The 17,157-nt window shown below is 48.5% G+C and overlaps 1 protein-coding gene across 1 annotated transcript in view; it reads right to left on the minus strand.

Moving 5' to 3' along the window:
* Positions 1–495: 495 nt before the first annotated feature.
* LOC148382177 (uncharacterized) overlaps positions 496–17,157 on the minus strand; it is a 45,543-nt gene continuing 28,881 nt past the window's right edge. The window contains exon 5 of the mRNA XM_088360665.1: positions 496–613. Coding sequence (XP_088216791.1) covers positions 522–613 — 92 coding nt within the window. The 3' untranslated portion in view covers positions 496–521. The remainder of the gene's footprint in view (positions 614–17,157) is intronic.

The following is a 17,157-nucleotide window of genomic DNA, read 5'->3' on the forward strand; positions in this document are numbered from 1 at the left end:
GGAAGGGGACAGAATCGAATGCACAATCATCGCATTTACCTCCTTTTTCAAACCATATATTATAAATTATGAATAATGCAATTGCAAAAACAAAGAGATGCCTAATATCGGTTTGATATGTTTGTTTGAATCCATTTTTATTTAGGTGTGCTTTTAATTCACATAGACATTAATTGCGTGTGATTCATGATTTGGGGATTTTCTTCAGCCTGAGGTTATTAGAAATTCACAAATACTGTAAAATACATTTTAGAATACAAATGCTTGTGGTGCATTTGCGTGTGTAACTGTTCTAACTGAAACATAACGCAATACTTAATGCATACTCGGAGGCAGCGCCATAAATCATAGAGGCTCATGTAAGTCTCAGTTGCTAGCACAACCGTCACTCATGTCGGTAACGTAAAGCTATTTCTGAGCAATATTGAATTCAATTGTACAGGATTGATACATTTTGCACATTTTTGCATTTTTCATCCACACTGAAAATTACTCATATTTCTTATTATTGGAGTCAGAAGTCAAACTACTGTACAGTTGGCTGAAGAGCGTTGGGTGCATAGAAAGTCGCTGGTGATCTCCTTGTAACCCCTGGCTTCAGTTAGACTGCTTCCTGTTGAACAAATGACATTCACATAATGGTTACTGTTGGGGAGGCTAGTATTTGGCAGGATCTTTAAGTTATATACAGTGGGCCTACTACACCTGATGGTGTATCGGTCAAAATACAGGATTGGTATTCAGTAGAGTTTAACAGAAACATGATGCAAATGATGGCTATGAAATATCAAAATATCACTGAGCTGCACAACAGTTGAAAAAACACCCGTCCTCTTAGAACAGGGGTAACCAAACATTTTGCAAGGAGGGCCAGGTTTGATAAAGTGAAGTGGCCCGGGTGCCAATAGTTTTTTCGGACATTTTTTAATTACAAAACTGTCATGCAAATACACACTATTATAAAACAAATATTGTCCCAATAGTCTATTTTTTAAAGTGACAAAATAACCAAATATAAGTCCAACAATAGAACACCGCTCGGGTTCAGATCAGGTGGGGGGGCCTCTCCTCCCAATCATGCCCTTATAGGTCTCACTGTCATTGAAGTCACCCTGTAGAATGATGGAGTCCCCAGAAGGAGCGCTCTCCAGCACTTCCTCTAAGGACCCCAAAAATGGTGGGTACTCTGAGCTGCTGTTCGGTGAAGAGGCACAAACAACAGTCAGGACCCTTCCCCCCAGCCGAAGGCGGAGAGAGGCTACCCTATCGTTTACCGGGGTGAACCCCAATGTGCTCCCCAGCCGGGGGGCAATAAGTAGGCCCACACCTGCTCGACCCCTCTCACCGTGGGCAACTCCAGAGTGGAGGAGAGTCCAGCCCCTCTCGAGAGGGCTTGTACCAGAACCCAAACTGTGTGTGGAGGCAAGTCCGACTATGTCGAGTCGGAATTTTTCTGCCTCACACACCAGCTCGGGCTCCTTTCCAGCCAGAGAGGTGACATTCCATGTCCCAAGAGGCAGCTTCTGCAGCTGGGGATTGGACCGCCAAGGTTCCCGCCCTTGGCCGCCACCCAGCTCACTACGCACCCAACCCCTTTGGCCCCTCCCACAGGGGTGAGCCCATGGGAAGGGGGACCCACGTTCCCTTTTTGGGCTGTGCCCGGCCAGGGGCCCCATGGGTAAAGGCTCGACCATCAGATGCTTGCCTTCGAGCCCCGCCTCCAGGCCTGGCTCCAGAGGGGGGCCCCGGTGACCCGCGTCTGGGCAAGGGAAAATTAAGTCCATATCTTGTATTCTTCATAAGGGGTCTTTTGAGCCGTGGTTTGTCTGGCCCCTCACCTAGGACCCTTTTGCCATGGGTGACCCTACCAGGGGCATGAAGCCCCAGACAACATGTCTTCAAGGATCATAGGGACACGCAAACCCCTCACTACGATAAGGTGACGACTCAAGGAGGGGAGAAAAATCCAAAGATGCCCAAAATAAAGATGTCGCCATAAACCGATTGTTAGCCTTGAAAGTAACATTTTCTCGCTAAAAGCGTAAAGACAAGATGGCAGAGAGCGAACCAGTCAGACACCTACCTTCCTTGGGAGTGGTCCTAGATTGATGGAGGTGTTCTCAAAAGAGAGACCAAAGTGAGGTCATAATTAGTGGTCCCCGATTCTCTAAAACCCATTGTCTACAAGCACCTACATGAGGAGATGGGACACCTGGGCGCAGATCGTATGATCTAGCTTGAGCGCACTTCTTCTGGCCTAAAATGAGACAAGAGATGGAGCACTATTGTACCCAAGTATGCCGTTGCATAAAAAGGAAGAAACCAAACTGGGTAACTAGAACACTTATCAGAGCATTGAGACTTCTGCACCTTTTGAGATGATCTGCATTGACTACCTGCATTTGTACAAGTGTATTGGAAGAGAGGAACATATTTTTATAGTAATGGATAATCTCACTAAATATGCTTAGGTGTACGCAACAAGAGACAAGTCAGGAAAGTCTGCAGCAAAGATGATTTTTGATGACTTCATTATGTGTTTTGGTTTCCCATACAAGATACATCATGACCAGGGAAAAAAAGTTCAAAAACAACCTCTTCCACAAGGTCCAAGGCTACTGTGGTATACATCATTCTCGCACTTCCCCGAACCACCCCCAAGCCAATCCAGCCTAGCGCTTCAACCTAACGCTGTTGGGTGGCTGCGTACATTGGAAGAGTCCTAGAAATTGACATGTCCTGTCCTCCTGTCCTTGGTCTTCAAGCTCCTCAAAGGCTCCACATGTTTTATAAAATTGGAACTGAGAATGCCTTTATCTGGTCTGCATCAGAGAGGGGTATGAATGGAAGATGTCTTTCAACACCGCCTTTCGGTCTCACTAACACGCTCGCTGTCTTCCAGGCACTCGTTAACAACATCCTCCAAGGTATGCTCAACCGCTTCATATTTGTCTACCTCGACGACATCCTTATTTTCTTCCGTACTCTGTCGGAACACATTGTTAGGGTTGATAGATTAGTTTGATCCTATGATTATGTTGGAATGTAACCTGTAATAAATAACCTAGCTAGATTAGTTTGATCCTTTGCTTATGTTGGAATGTAACCTGTAATAAATAACCTAGCTTGTCCTGTCTTCAGAGGTCAGGGCTTCGACCCCTTCCTGTCCACTCTCACCCCCACCCTGTTTCTCCCAATAAAAATGCTCTTGCAAGAGGCCTGAGTCAGACCTCATTCGATCATCGCTGTATGCACAGCGACGAATGAGTCTCCACTTGCAGGTGTTTGAAAGGGCATACTGTCTCCCGTGTGGTTCTTGCAAAAATAAGTTAGAGTGAGTACCACTCTAACACACATCATCCACGTAAAGTCCGTCCTCCGCCGCCTCCTCGAGAATTTCTTGATCATCAAAGTGGAGAAATGTGAATTCCATACAAAATCAATATCTTCCCTCGGCTACATTATCGCTGAGGGATGCTTCCAAATGAACCCGGCAAAAGTGTTGGCGGTCACCTCCTTCTTACCACCTGCAAGTAACTACAACAATTCTTCTGCTTTGCCAAATTCGACAGGAAATTCATCCGGAACTACAGCTCGATCGCCTTACCACTCACCGCCCTCATCTGCACCTCCGCCCCCATTCTCCGGATGCCCGATACGTGTCGGATATGGGGGTAGGGGCCGTCCTCTCACAATGCTCCAGGCCGGACGACAAGCATCTTTGCACTTTCTTCTTGCGTCTGCTAACCGCGTCTTGACATTGGCAACCTCGTGCTCTTCGCTGTCAAGCTAGCCCTGGAAGAGTGGTGGCACTGGCTGGAGAGCACTGCCACCCCACTCATCGTGTTGACCGACCATCGCAATCTAGAATACTTACAATTGGCTAAGAGGCTGAACTCCCGCCAGGCAAGGTGAGCTCTATTCTTTGGGTGCTTTAATTTTATGTTGTCTTACAGACCGAGACCCTCCGTGAGTCGTCACCTTATCGTGGTGGAGGGGTTTGCGTGTCCCTATGATCCTAGGAGCCATGTTGTAGGGGGCTTCATACCCCTGGTAGGGTCACCCATGGCAAACGGGTCCTAGGTGAGGGGCCAGACAAAGCACGGCTCACAGAAGCCCCTTATGATGATTGAAATAAATGGACTTAGTTTTCCCTCGCCCGGACGCGGGTCACCGGGGCCTCCCTCTGGAGCCAGGCCAGGAGGCGGGGCTCGAAGGCGAGTGGCCGGGCCTTCGCCCATGGGGCCCGGCCGGGCATAGCCCAAAAAGGAAACGTGGGTCCCCCTTCCCATGGGCTCACCACCTGTGGGAGGGGCCAAAGGGGTCGGGTGCAATGTGAGCTGGGCGGCAGCCAAAGGCAGGGACCTTGGCGGTCTGATCCCCGGCTGCAGAAGCTGGCTCTTGGGACATGGAATGTCACCTCTCTGGCTGGAAAGGAGCCCGAGCTGGTGTGCAAGGCAGAAAAATTCCAACTAGATATAGTCGGACTAGCCTCCACGCACAGTTTGGGTTCCGGTACAAGCCCTCTCGAGAGGGGCTGGACTCTCTTCCACTCTGGAGTTGCCCACGGTGAGAGGCGTCGAGCAGGTGTGGGTATACTTATTGCCCCCCGGCTGGGCGCCTGCACATTGGGGTTCACCCCGGTGAACGAGAGGGTAGCCTCCCTCCGCCTTAAGGTGGGGGGACGGGTCCTGACTGTTGTTTGTGTCTATGCACCAAACGGCAGCTCTGAGTACCCACCCTTCTTGGGGTCCCTGGAGGAAGTGCTGGAGAGCGCTCCTTCTGGGGACTCCATCGTTCTGCTGGGTGACTTCAATGCTCACGTGGGCAATGATAGTAAGACCTGGAAGGGCGTGATTGGGAGGAACGGCCCCCCCGATCTGAACCCTGTTCTATTGTTGGACTTCTGTGCTCGACACGGATTTTCAATAATGAACACCATGTTCAAGCATAAGGGTGTTCATGTGTGCACTTGGCACCAGGACACCCTAGGCCGCAGTTCGATGATCGGCTTTGTAGTCGTGTCATCGGATTTGCGGCCGCATGTTTTGTACACTCGGGTGAAGAGAGGGGCGGAGCTGTCAACTGATCACCACCTGGTGGTGGGTTGGCTCCGATTGTGGGGGAAGATGCCGGTCCGACCTGGCAGACCTAAACGCTCTGTGAGGGTCTGCTGGGAACGTCTCGCAGAATCTCTCGTCAGGAAAAGCTTCAACTCCCACCTCCTGCAGAGCTTTTCCCACGTCCCGGGGGAGGCGGGGGACATTGAGTCTGAGTGGACCATGTTCCGCGCCTCCATTGTTGAGGCGGCCGACCGGAGCTGTGGCCGTAAGGTCGTTGGTGCCTGTCGTGGCGGCAATCCCCCAACCCGCTGGTGGACACCGGCGGTAAGGGATGCCGTCAATCTGAAGAAGGAGTCCTATCGGGCCGTTTTGGCCTGCGGGACTCCGAAGGCAGCTGACAGGTACCGGATGGCCAAGCGGAACACGGCTTCGGCGGTTGCTGAGGCAACAACCCGGGCGTGGGAAGAGTTTGGTGAGGCCATGGAGAAAGACTTTCGGAAGGCTTCGAGGAAATTCTGGTCCACCATCCGGCGTCTCAGGAGGGGGAAGCAGTGCAACGTAAACACTGTTTACAGTGGGGATGGCGTGCTGCTGACCTCGACTCGGGACGTTGTGAGTCGGTGGGGAGAATACTTCGAAGACCTCCTCAATTCCACCTACACGCCTTCCATTGAGGAAGCAGGGCCTGGAGACTCTGAGGCGGATTCTCCAATCTCTGGGGTCGAAGTCACTGAGGTAGTTAAAAAAACTCCTCGGTGGCAAGGCCCCGGGGGTGGATGAGATCCGCCCGGAGTTCTTAATGGCTCTGGATGTTGTGGGGGTGTCATGGCTGACACGCCTCTACAACGTTGCGTGGACATCGGGGACAGTGCCTCTGGATTGGCAGACGTGGGTGGTGGTTCCCCTCTTTAAGAAGGGGGACCGGAGGGTGTGTTCCAATTACAGGGGAATCACACTCCTCAGCCTCCCTGGTAAGGTCTATTCAGGGGTGCTGGAGAGGAGGGTCCGTCGGGAGGTTGAACCTCGGATTCAGGAGGAGCAGTGTGGCTTTCGTCCTGGCCGTGGAACAGTGGACCAGCTCTAAACCCTCGGCAGGATCCTCGAGGGTGCAAGGGAGTTCGCCCAACCAGTCCACATGTGTTTTGTGGACTTGGAGAAGGCGTTTGACCGTATCCCTCGGGAGGTTCTGTGGAGGGTGCTTCGGGAGTACGGGGTGCCGAGCCAACTGATAAGGGCGGTTCGGTCCCTGTAAAACCGATGCCAGAGTCTGGTCCGCATTTTCGGCAGTAAGTCGGATTCGTTCCCAGTGAGGGTTGGACTCCGCCAAGGCTGCCCTTTGTCACCGATTCTATTCATAATTTTTATGGACAGAATTTCTAGGCGCAGCCGAGGCGTTGAGGGGGGTCCGGTTTGGGGACCTCAGCATCGCGTCTCTGCTTTCTGCAGATGATGTGGTGCTGTTGGCTTCTTCAGGCCGTGATCTCCAGCTCTCGCTGGAACGGTTCGCAGCTGAGTGTGAAGCGGTCGGGATGAGGGTCAGCACCTCCAAATCCGAGTCCATGGTCCTCGATCGGAAAAGGGTGGAATGCCCTCTCCGGATCGGGGATGTGATCCTGTCCCAAGTGGAGGAGTTCAAGTATCTTGGAGTCTTTTTCACGAGTGAGGGGAGGATGGAGCGCGAGATTGACTGGCGGATCGGTGCAGCGTCGGCAGTAATGCGGACCCTGTACCGGTCCGTTGTGGTGAAGAGAGAGCTGAGCCAAAAGGCAAAGCTCTCAATTTACCGGTCGATTTACGCTCCTACCCTCATCTATGGTCACGAGCTATGGGTCGTGACCGAAAGAACGAGATCCCGGATACAAGCGGCCGAAATGAGTTTTCTCCGCAGGATGTCCGGGCTCTCCCTTAGAGATAGGGTGAGAAGCTCGGTCATCCGGGAGAGACTCGGAGTAGAGTCGCTACTCCTCCACGTTGAGAGAAGCCAGATGAGGTGGCTCGGGCATCTTATCAGGATGCCTCCTGGACGCCTCCCTGGGGAGGTGTTCCGGGCATGTCCCACCGGTAGGAGACCCCGGGGACGACCCAGGACGCGCTGGAGAGACTATGTCTCTCAGCTGGCCTGGGAACGCCTTGGGATCCCCCGGGATGAGCTGGATGAAGTGGCTGGGGAGAGGGAAGTCTGGGAGTCCCTCCTAAAGCTGCTGCCCCCGCGACCCGACCCTGGATAAGCAGAAGAAGATGGATGGATGGATGGATGGATGGATGGATGGATGGATGGATGGATGGATGGATGGATGGATGGATGGATGGATGGATGGATGGACCGGGATCCCATAACACCGAAGCGGACGTGCTTTCAAGACTGGCACAGGAAGAGGAGCACACTTGGGAACCATTCTCAAACCATTCTCTTTGAATCCGTGATAGTCGCGACAGTCTCTTGGGACATCGATGAATGTGTCAGAGGTCAGCCCGGCCCGAGCGCTTGTTCTGATGACCGCCTTTTTGTTCCCAACCAGGAGCTGGATAAGTCTCTCCGCTACATGTCCCCTAACAATCAGTGTGGTTGGGCCCAACAACTCCCCTGGGTGGAATATGCCCACAACTTGCTTCTCAGCTCGGCCACAGGCATGCCCCCATTCCGATGTGTGTTCGGCTACCAGCCGCCTCGTTTGAGTCGTTGGGACTTAGAAAATATTCGCCAAACTTGGCCGGACTTCCAGGGGAAGAGGCCGAATTTTCACTTGTGGTGGCCGACACGGGGAACCAGCCGAGGCGGACACTTTACGGCGGTTGAGTTGTTGGCACTTAGAAAATATTTGCCAAACTTGGCCGGACTTCCAGGGGAAGAGGCCGAATTTTCACTTGTGGTGGCCAACACGGGGAACCAGCCGAGGCGGACACTTTACGGCGGTTGAGTCGTTCGCACTTTGAAAATATTTGCCAAACTTGGCCAGACTTCCAGGGGAAGAGGCCGAATTTTCACTTGTGGTGGCCGACATGGGGAACCAGCCGAGGCGGACACTTTACGGCGGTTGAGTCGTTGGCACTTAGAAAATATTTGCCAAACTTGGCCAGACTTCCAGGGGAAGAGGCCGAATTTTCACTTGTTCTGGCCGACATGGGGAACCAGCCGAGGCGGACTCTTTATCGCGCAAGAGCCGTTGGCACTTAGAAAATATTCGCCAAACGCTCTCTGTTAGGGTTTTCCAGGTTATCTTTATCGTAGGATTATGTTGGAATGCAACAGGTAATAAATACTTTACCTTGTCCTCCTTATCACAAGGTCGTAAAACATCCCCTGACATGTTTAGACTAGAGGACAAGGGCTTTAGCCAGCCTACCCATACCCCCACTCTGTTTCTCTTAATAAATATCCACTTGCAGGAAGGAGGCCAGACTTCATTCCTTGAAAGAGTGAACTCTCCACCTGCAGGTGTCTAAAAGGACTTGCTTGTCTCCCGTGTGGTTCTTGCAAAATATTGTTTGAGTGAGCAAATCTCTAACACTCTCGATGGGACAGAAGACGACCTTATCTGGGAAGAGGAGGCTAGAGAAGACCAAGAAGATGCCTTTTATGACGACAAACTAAATGAAAACGAATGGAACGAGCTTTTCGGAAATAGCGACGATGAAGACGAATTTTGAACTCTATGTACCGGCAATCACTTTATAATTATGATTTGTTGTTTCTTAACTAAAAATAAACCAGTTTCTAAGAGTGTTCATTGTTGTTAGTCTCTCTCGGCGCGTAATATCACAGGGTCATGAAGTAAATAATATTTAAAATGGCGTATAGATCGCTCGCTACAAACTCGCGAATTTGAACACATTTCATCAATAAATTTCGCATATTTCTGATTGAATTTTGAAGTTTAATATAATGCAACAATTGAGCTCGACTTATACGAAGGATATATCATAAAATCGTAAATTTCCGTCCAATTTTAGGGGGTCGACTTATACACCGAGTCGACTTATACACCGGCAAATACGGTAACCATAATGGATAAAAATGTCACCTTCAAACTTGATACTGGTGCGGATGTTACTGCTGTATCACAGACTGAGTTTAGTAACATCTTTTCCAACACACAGCAGCCTGTTCTCAAAAAGCCAGAAAAGCCCTTGTTTAGTCCAGGACGAATTCCACTGGTTCACCAGACTGCAGCTGAGGAAGGGAGCCAAGCAGACAATGGAGAAGGTTTATGTTGTTAAAAACATGAGCACGCCATTGCTTGGGTTGCCAGCCATTAAAGCCCTTGGCTTGCTCATCCGAGTCGACAGCATAGACATGAAGACCCTCAAGGCAAGTTACCCCAAGTTGTGCAGCGCTCTGGGTAAGCTACAACAAACATACACTATAAAGCTCAAGCCAGATGCCGTGCCCTATTCAGTGAAAACCCCCAGGAGGATTCCACTACCTCTGGAGGGTTAAGTCAAGAGAGAGCTCCAGCGCATGGAAGCTCTGGGCATCATCAGCCGGGTGTAGGAGCCAACTGATTGGTGTGATGCCATGGTGGTCGTGCCCAAAAAGGACAGAAAAAAGGTGCAGTAGTGTGTGGATTTAACCGGCTTGAATGTGTATGTGTGCCGTGAAAAGTACATCCTTCCATCTGTGGAAAAAAGCCTAGGAACGCTTGCTGGAGCGAAGCTGTTCAGCAAGTTGGAGGCCAACATGAGCTTTTGGCAGATTCCATTAACGGAGGAGTCAGCCAAGTACACTACATTCATAAAACCCTTCGGACGGTTCCACTTTAACCGCCTTCCATTTGGCATCGCCTCTGCGCCCGAACATTTCTAGTTCACGATGGCGGAGATCACAGAGGGGCTCAATGGTGTGGTTTGTCAGATCAATGATCTGTTGGTGTGGGGGTGGGACCAGGAAGGGCACAACACTCGACTTTATGCCGTGCTACAAAGACTGGAAAAAATCAGGCATCACATTGAATGTGGACAAGTGAAAACTCTCCAAGAGCGAAGCAGTTTTCCTGGGCCATATCATCACAGCTGCAGGCATCCACCCTGACCCAAGAAAGACAGAGGCCATCACAGACATAACAGAGCCCACAAGTGTGAGTGAATTAAGGAGTTAACCAGCTAGCTGAAAAAGATAAACCGCTCCGTGACCTTCTCTCAAAGAAAAACTGTTGGGTCTGGGGAATGGACCAGGCAGCAGCATTTGAAGCGCTAAAGAAGGCTCTATCCTCGCCTCCTTTGCAGAGACACCAAAGTATCTGCTGATGCATCATCGTATGGTTTGGGGGGCGTTCTTCTCCGGAAATGGGGGGGAGACTGGAAGCCTGTGGCTTTCGCATCACGGTCACTCACTCCAACTGAGCAACGATATGCACAGGTGGAGAAGGAGGCTCTGGGCCTCACATGGGCCTGTGAATGGTTTCGGGATTTCCTCATCGGAAAGGAGTTTTGCCTGGAGACCGACTATGAACCCCTTCTCAGCCTGCTCGGAGCCCACACACTGGATCTTTTGCCACAGAGAATCCAGCGTTTCAGGATGAGACTGATGCGCTACTCATACTCCATCGTGCACATACCAGGAAAGTCGCTTTGGACAGCAGACACACTGTCACGCGCACCTGTAAAGTCACGCATGTCCGCTGAGGACCAAGAGCTGATGGAAAGCACAAACATATATGTGGACTGTGTCATTAAAAGTCTACCTGTCAGCTCATCATATACTGAAAACCTGAAAGAGCAGTTGAAAGCCGACAGTGTCTGCTCACGTGTCATGACCATGTGCACGGAAGGATGACCAGCACATGCAAATTGGAACCAGTGCTGAAAAACTACTGTCCGAAGCTAGCCACATTAACAGTGAAAGATGGCTTACTGCTAAAAGACATCCGACTTGTAATAGCTTCTGCAGTGAGGCGCGACGTGCTAGTCAAATTACATGTAGGACACTTGGGTGTCGTGAAATGTAAAGCACGTGCACGTCAGTCTGTGTGGTGGCCGGGACTCAGCCAGCAAGTGAACGAAATGGTACTGAACTGCAGGACATGCATACAGGAGCAACACAACCCTACAGAGCCACTCATGCCATCAGGGTGCCCTGAAAGACCATGGTAAAAGTTGGGGGCAGACCTGTTTGTCTTGGAAAGTACCTGCTTGTTGTTGATTACTTCTCCAGGTACGTGGAGATTGCAGAGTTATCTCACACCAGGTCCACTAACATCATTCATCTTAAATCAATCTTTGCTCACCATGGCATCCCAGAGATCCTGATGTCGGCTCACGGGCCACAATTTTCTGGACAAGTCTTCACCTCCTTTGTGACCTCATACGGGTTCGCGCACATCACAACCATCCCAGGATTTCCACAAAGTAATGGTGAAGCAGAAATGGCAGTCCAGACTGTGAAAAACCTCATGAAAAAAGCAGGGGACCCTTACCTTGCTCTACTCTCTTATAGAGCCACACTTCTGCAGACTGGGTACAGTGCAGCGCAACTCCCTATCAGCTGGACCCTACACTGCCCGACAGGGTCATGTTCACCCGGAAGGAGAAGGAGAAAGCATGTTAGAAAAATTGTATATATATGTTATCATGCGTTCTCTAATGAGTACTTATTCACAATGTTACTGTTCAGTATGCTTGCTGCTTTGCCTTGCTTATTCTTATCTTGTACAACAGAACAGAAGGATTACGGCTGGGTCAGGGGCGAGATGACGGTTGTGTCAAACAAGATGCTGCTGACAGCTCAGCGTCCACCAGAACAGATCGTGAAAACAACACGTCAAACGATGCGTCATGAACCTTCTGATCTTCCTTAAAGAACGTCACTTTCTCTTTTTATCTCTCGGAATATCGCTTAAACTGTTTTGCTGATATAGCCATATCTGCACGCAACACTTTGTGCGTTACTTTTTGTTTCTTTTCTTACGAGACGAAGCCACAATCTCTTCCCCCCCCCCCTTAAGGGCTAATCGTCTCACACTGTAGGTAGGGCATTTCCAAATAAAAAGAGCGAGGAGTGTAAAACAGATTTTTAGTGTAGTCGGACTGCTGTAAGTCTGGTTGCACTCCTCGCGAGAAAAGACTCAACATTCTGCCTCACTGGTTTTGTCTGCTGACCCTTTTTACTGATTTTGAACCTGACAGATTTTTGGGGGCTCGTTCCGGGGTCTCAATAGACCTATTTCGGGATTCCAGCTGACTTTTCGACCCAGGACAAGTCCTTGGCCAAGGCATATAGAGGAAACCCTTTTCACGGGGCTGACTCGATCAGTCGGCTGGACGCCGGAGTGGTTGACGAGATCATCCGAGGAGAAGGCCCAGCAGACTGTGAGTACGGATCTTGATTCTGTTAAAAGTAATGAAAGTGCAGTGACAAGAGGTCACTTAAAACCTTGACAATTCTAGACCCTATCAAGTGCAATTAGAAACAGTTAAATTCTGCATGGGATGGTGGAGTCCCCTGACGTAAAAGTCAGTTAAATTCCACGGGAGGGCGGACTCCTCTGTTTTCTAAAAAGTACAGGTAATTTGGAGCAGTTAAATTCCACTGAGGTGTCGTGGGGCCTCCTAACTTAACCTTCCTAATGTGTTAGCTTTCTGCTGCCATCTGTGGTGTTTTTCTTAACTCTTGTTTAGCTGGTTTGGCTCCCTTATCCATGAAAAGATAGGTTTTATATCTACTTCAAGAAAAAGGCAAAATAAGTTTTTTCTTACACAATAGGAAGGTTAAAGAGTTTGTTAAAATCCACGGGAGGGTGGACTCCCCTGCTTGCCTGTGAGACGATAAAAGTGCGCATTGTGTGTGTGTGTGTGTGTGTGTATGGTTTGACTGAAAGTGACCTCATTTGAGCTCTCCTCTATGTAAACAACACAGGATTGTAAACAGTGGCTTTGTGTGGATGAAAGCAAGGACTCTCTGCTTCCTCCGGGAAGGTGAAAAGAGACTCGCCACACATCGAATATTTAACCACTGTCCTGTGAATAAAGTTGGCTTTAGGACACTGTAGGTGCCATTCGAATTGCCAACTCCGAAATTTAGAAAATAAACCATGGGAAAATCAAATAGCAAACAAAAGCCGCTACCACGACATGAATTGAAATGCAAAGATTGGAAATTGATGGAAGAGGTCGACCCCGAAAATGTAAAATATCTTGACAAATGGATAACCGATTACAAATTTGATGGTCAGCTGAAAACGAATTCGTTGAATAACCTAAAGCAATCAATTGATGCTAAATGTGGCGTAAAGAAGAATAAAGACGGATATTATCTAATAGTACAATGGGAATTGGAAGCTGAGAAGAGAAAATGTGGGCAGATGAGAGGAAAATTGAAAGATAAGGAAGACGAAGAAAAGATAAAAAAGAACTTGCTGTTGCACAGGCAAGAAGATGATGAGACAGTGTCAGCGCGGGCTCGCTTGAAGGCCGAGGCTGACAATGCGATGAATGAGGATGAGAAAAATGATCAAATTATAAAGACGGAGATTGCAGCACGCCAAAGCGAACCAATTTTTCCTTCTCTGTACCCCAAATTACCAAACACAGATCATCCTCCTGAGTATAGTGATTCTACTCGTGCTATGTTGACGCGGAGCCGTGCTAAGTTGGGCCCCTCGGCTGACGCATACCCGATGATTGAAGTGGCCAATCCTCATGATGATGGAGGACCCACCATTTTAGTATACAGAACATGGACCCAAGCTGATATAAAATCAGCAATTGAGGGCATAGCGTTGCCCACTGAAGATGTTGATCAATACTGTATCGACATGAAACAACTCATTGCTTCCTATAATTTGAGAGGCGATGAAGTAGAACAGGCTTTCATGGCATCTTTAACCAAACATTGGGCAAGCGTTAAAGGCACCTGGAATCCCTTTGATTCCCAGGGCCGTCCATTGGAATGTAACGGGGTGCCATTACAAACAGAAATTGACCAACTATTGGGCAGGATAAAAATAAAATTCGAACGTAGAGCAAATTACACAGACATTGGCCGAACCAAACAAAAAGAAGATGAGTTGTTTGAAGACTTTAGACACAGACTAGAAAGAGTGTTCAAAGCCAATTATTATGTGTTGATGTCCGATGACGAGCACATCCTCGCTGAGGTCCCAAGTCATCTTTGGTCTGCGGGTCCTTCTGACGTTGGTTTAGTGAAAGGTGCGCTTCCTGTTGTCATAAGACCTAAAACTGAATACCGCCCTTGTGTGAGGCAGTATCCTTTAAAACCTGATGCCTTACAGGGTATAGCACCTGTTATTTCTGATTTATTAAACGCAGGTGTCATTGTTCCTTGCCCGGATTCTCCTTGCAATACCCCAATTTTCCCTGTAAAGAAGGCACCCCCTTCTGTGGGGTGGAGAATGGTGCAAGACTTGCAAGCTGTAAACAATGCTGTTATTCAGAGAGCACCTTGTGTCCCTGACCCGCATACCTTGTTGAATTCATTGACACCTGATGCGAAAATCTTCACAGTGATTGACATTAGCAATGCTTTTTTCTCTGTTCCTATTGCAAAAGAGAGTCAGTTTTGGTTTGCGTTTACATATGCTGGCTCAAGGTACACCTTTACAAGGTTACCACAAGGGTACTGTGAAAGCCCGACAATTTACTCACAGGTGATGGCAGCCAGCATGGCTAAATTTGTCCCGCCAATGGGAAGTCAAATCTTGCTTTATGTTGATGACATTTTGAGCCTCCATGGCTGTGGAGAGCAGTGCTGGTGTTGTGTTGTTTCATCCTTTAACACTGAAAGTTCCTCATGCTGTCTCGGCCCTTCTGCTACAGACTAATATGACTTTTCTGTCGCCTGCACGTCATCTTTCTTGCATGGCTACGTTGCTGTCTCAGCCGCACCTGACCGTTGAAAGATGCACGACACTCAATCCTGCCACTCTCATTCCCCTTCCTGACGACGGTGAATTCCATGATTGTGTCGATGCTGCCCAACAGATTGCAAAGGCTCGGCCTGACTTGAAAGATACGCCTCTGCCAGATGGTGATGTGGTTTTTGTTGATGGGTCTTCTAAGAAAAATGAATCTGGAGTGACCCTTACTGGGTATGCCATTGTTACTGCCGACGAAGTCTTGGAGGCTGCTAAACTGCCATCCTATATGTCAGCACAGGCCGCTGAGCTCATTGCTTTGACTGGGGCCTGCAAATTGTTTGCAAACAAGTCCGTCACTATCTGGACTGATAGTCAGTATGCTTTTGCTACAGTGCACGTTTTTGCTCAGCAGTGGAGCAACCGTGGCATGATAACTTCTACAGGGAAGCCCGTCACCCATTCCACATTACTAACTTTTGGACGCTGTCCAGCTACCTTTAACGGTGGCTGTTTGCAAATGTGCTGCTCACACTGCAAGATCTGATCCTGTTTCTCTTGGTAATGCTTTTGCTGACAAATCCGCTAAAGCCGCTGCAGAAGGCCTGCTCCATGTCCTCTCGTCTCTCACTGATCATGATTCGATGTCACACATCTCCCCTGATGTGTTGCTTGACATGCAGTCTCAGAGCCCCTCCCAGGAACGACTCTCTTGGGAAAAACAGGGTGCAACTAAAAACACTGATGGTCTTTTTGTGTGACCTTTGGGCAAACCTATCTTGCCTCGTAACTTGTTCAAATGGGCTGCTATTCCGAGTCATGGGGTCACCCATGTCTCGACGGGGGGTATGGTGAAACAAGTTGAAGCTATTTATACAACATACGGCTTTGCAGCTTTCTCACAACAATTTTGCAGAGCCTGTCTGATCTGTGCTAAACACAACCCACAAGGCAATTTAAGACCTCAGAGAGGGAAATACCCGACTCCATTGTATCCGTTTCAGACAATACATATGGATTATATTCAATTACATAAATGTGAAGGGAAAGAATATTGTTTGGTCATAATAGACGCATTTTCTAAATGGGTAGAAACATTTCCTACCAAACATGCTGATGCACTCACAGTGGCAAAAGCCTTATGCAAAGACATCATTCCAAGGTACGGTATTCCAGAAAAAATTTACAGCGACAATGGTCCACACTTTGTAAATCAAATAGTGCATAACATTGGGAGAATGTTCCACATAAATTTAAAGAACCATTGTTCTTATCATCCACAATCAGCTGGCCTTGTTGAGAGATCTAACGCGACTATAAAAAACAGATTAAAGAAATGTATGGAGGAAACCAAACGACCATGGACTCAGTGCTTAGACCTGGTCAAAATGTACATAAATATTACAAGTACAACAGGGCTAACTCCCTATGAAACTATGTTTGGAAGACCTTACAGGCTTCCTCAGTTCAAGAACACATGGGAGATCCCCGAGGAAGCCACATTAGCTGATTACATGAGAAAAATGTTGGAACGTCAAAAGAATCCAACCAATAACACTGATGATGAACCCATTTCTCCGCAGGAAGACCCCAAAGTGGTACCGGGAGACTGGGTTTTGATCAAGAGTATCAAGAGGAAGAATTGGCATTCACCCAAGTGGGAAGGTCCCTTTTTGGTACTACTCACGACACCTAATGCTTTGAAAATAGCCGAACGCAACACATGGATTCATTTATCTCATTGTAAAAAGGTGATCTCCGCAGACCCAACCTAAGTACGGAAGGTGAGCAAAGTCTGGTAATAGTGCCTGATCCTGGTGCCAAGATCCAGGGTTGACACGAAAGCTAGCAGAAGCCAATTTCCAAGACACCAACCCGAAGCTCAGGGTGTTGACTCTGAGGAGATCCAAAAACATGAGCATTAGAGAGTCATTTGGTGAGTGCTTTAATCGGGCTGTAGCCTGCGCAAAGTCTACCATGCGCTTTTGGTTGCTTTTGCTGATTTGTGTTACCATTATATTTTTTTCGGGGGTTATTTTATTCGTATGGATAGAGTACCATGAGCCTCGAACATTCTTCTCTCAGGCAACTACCAACACTGATTCTAATCAATATGGCTCATGGGAAAAAATTGCTAGACATAAGCGCAACACAAAATCCCCTTTCGATCATGTTGTTTGTACACCAGAAACCGTCCGCGTTCCAACTTGCGTACCATGGCTTTTGTCTTGGACTTACAATAACTCATTAATGTTTACTGTGGCTCCTAATACATCTTCTTCTAT

This window comes from Syngnathus floridae, chromosome 18, assembly GCF_059516105.1.
Source record: "Syngnathus floridae isolate MCC-2025c chromosome 18, RoL_Sflo_1.0, whole genome shotgun sequence".
In the NCBI taxonomy this organism is placed as follows: domain Eukaryota; kingdom Metazoa; phylum Chordata; class Actinopteri; order Syngnathiformes; family Syngnathidae; genus Syngnathus; species Syngnathus floridae.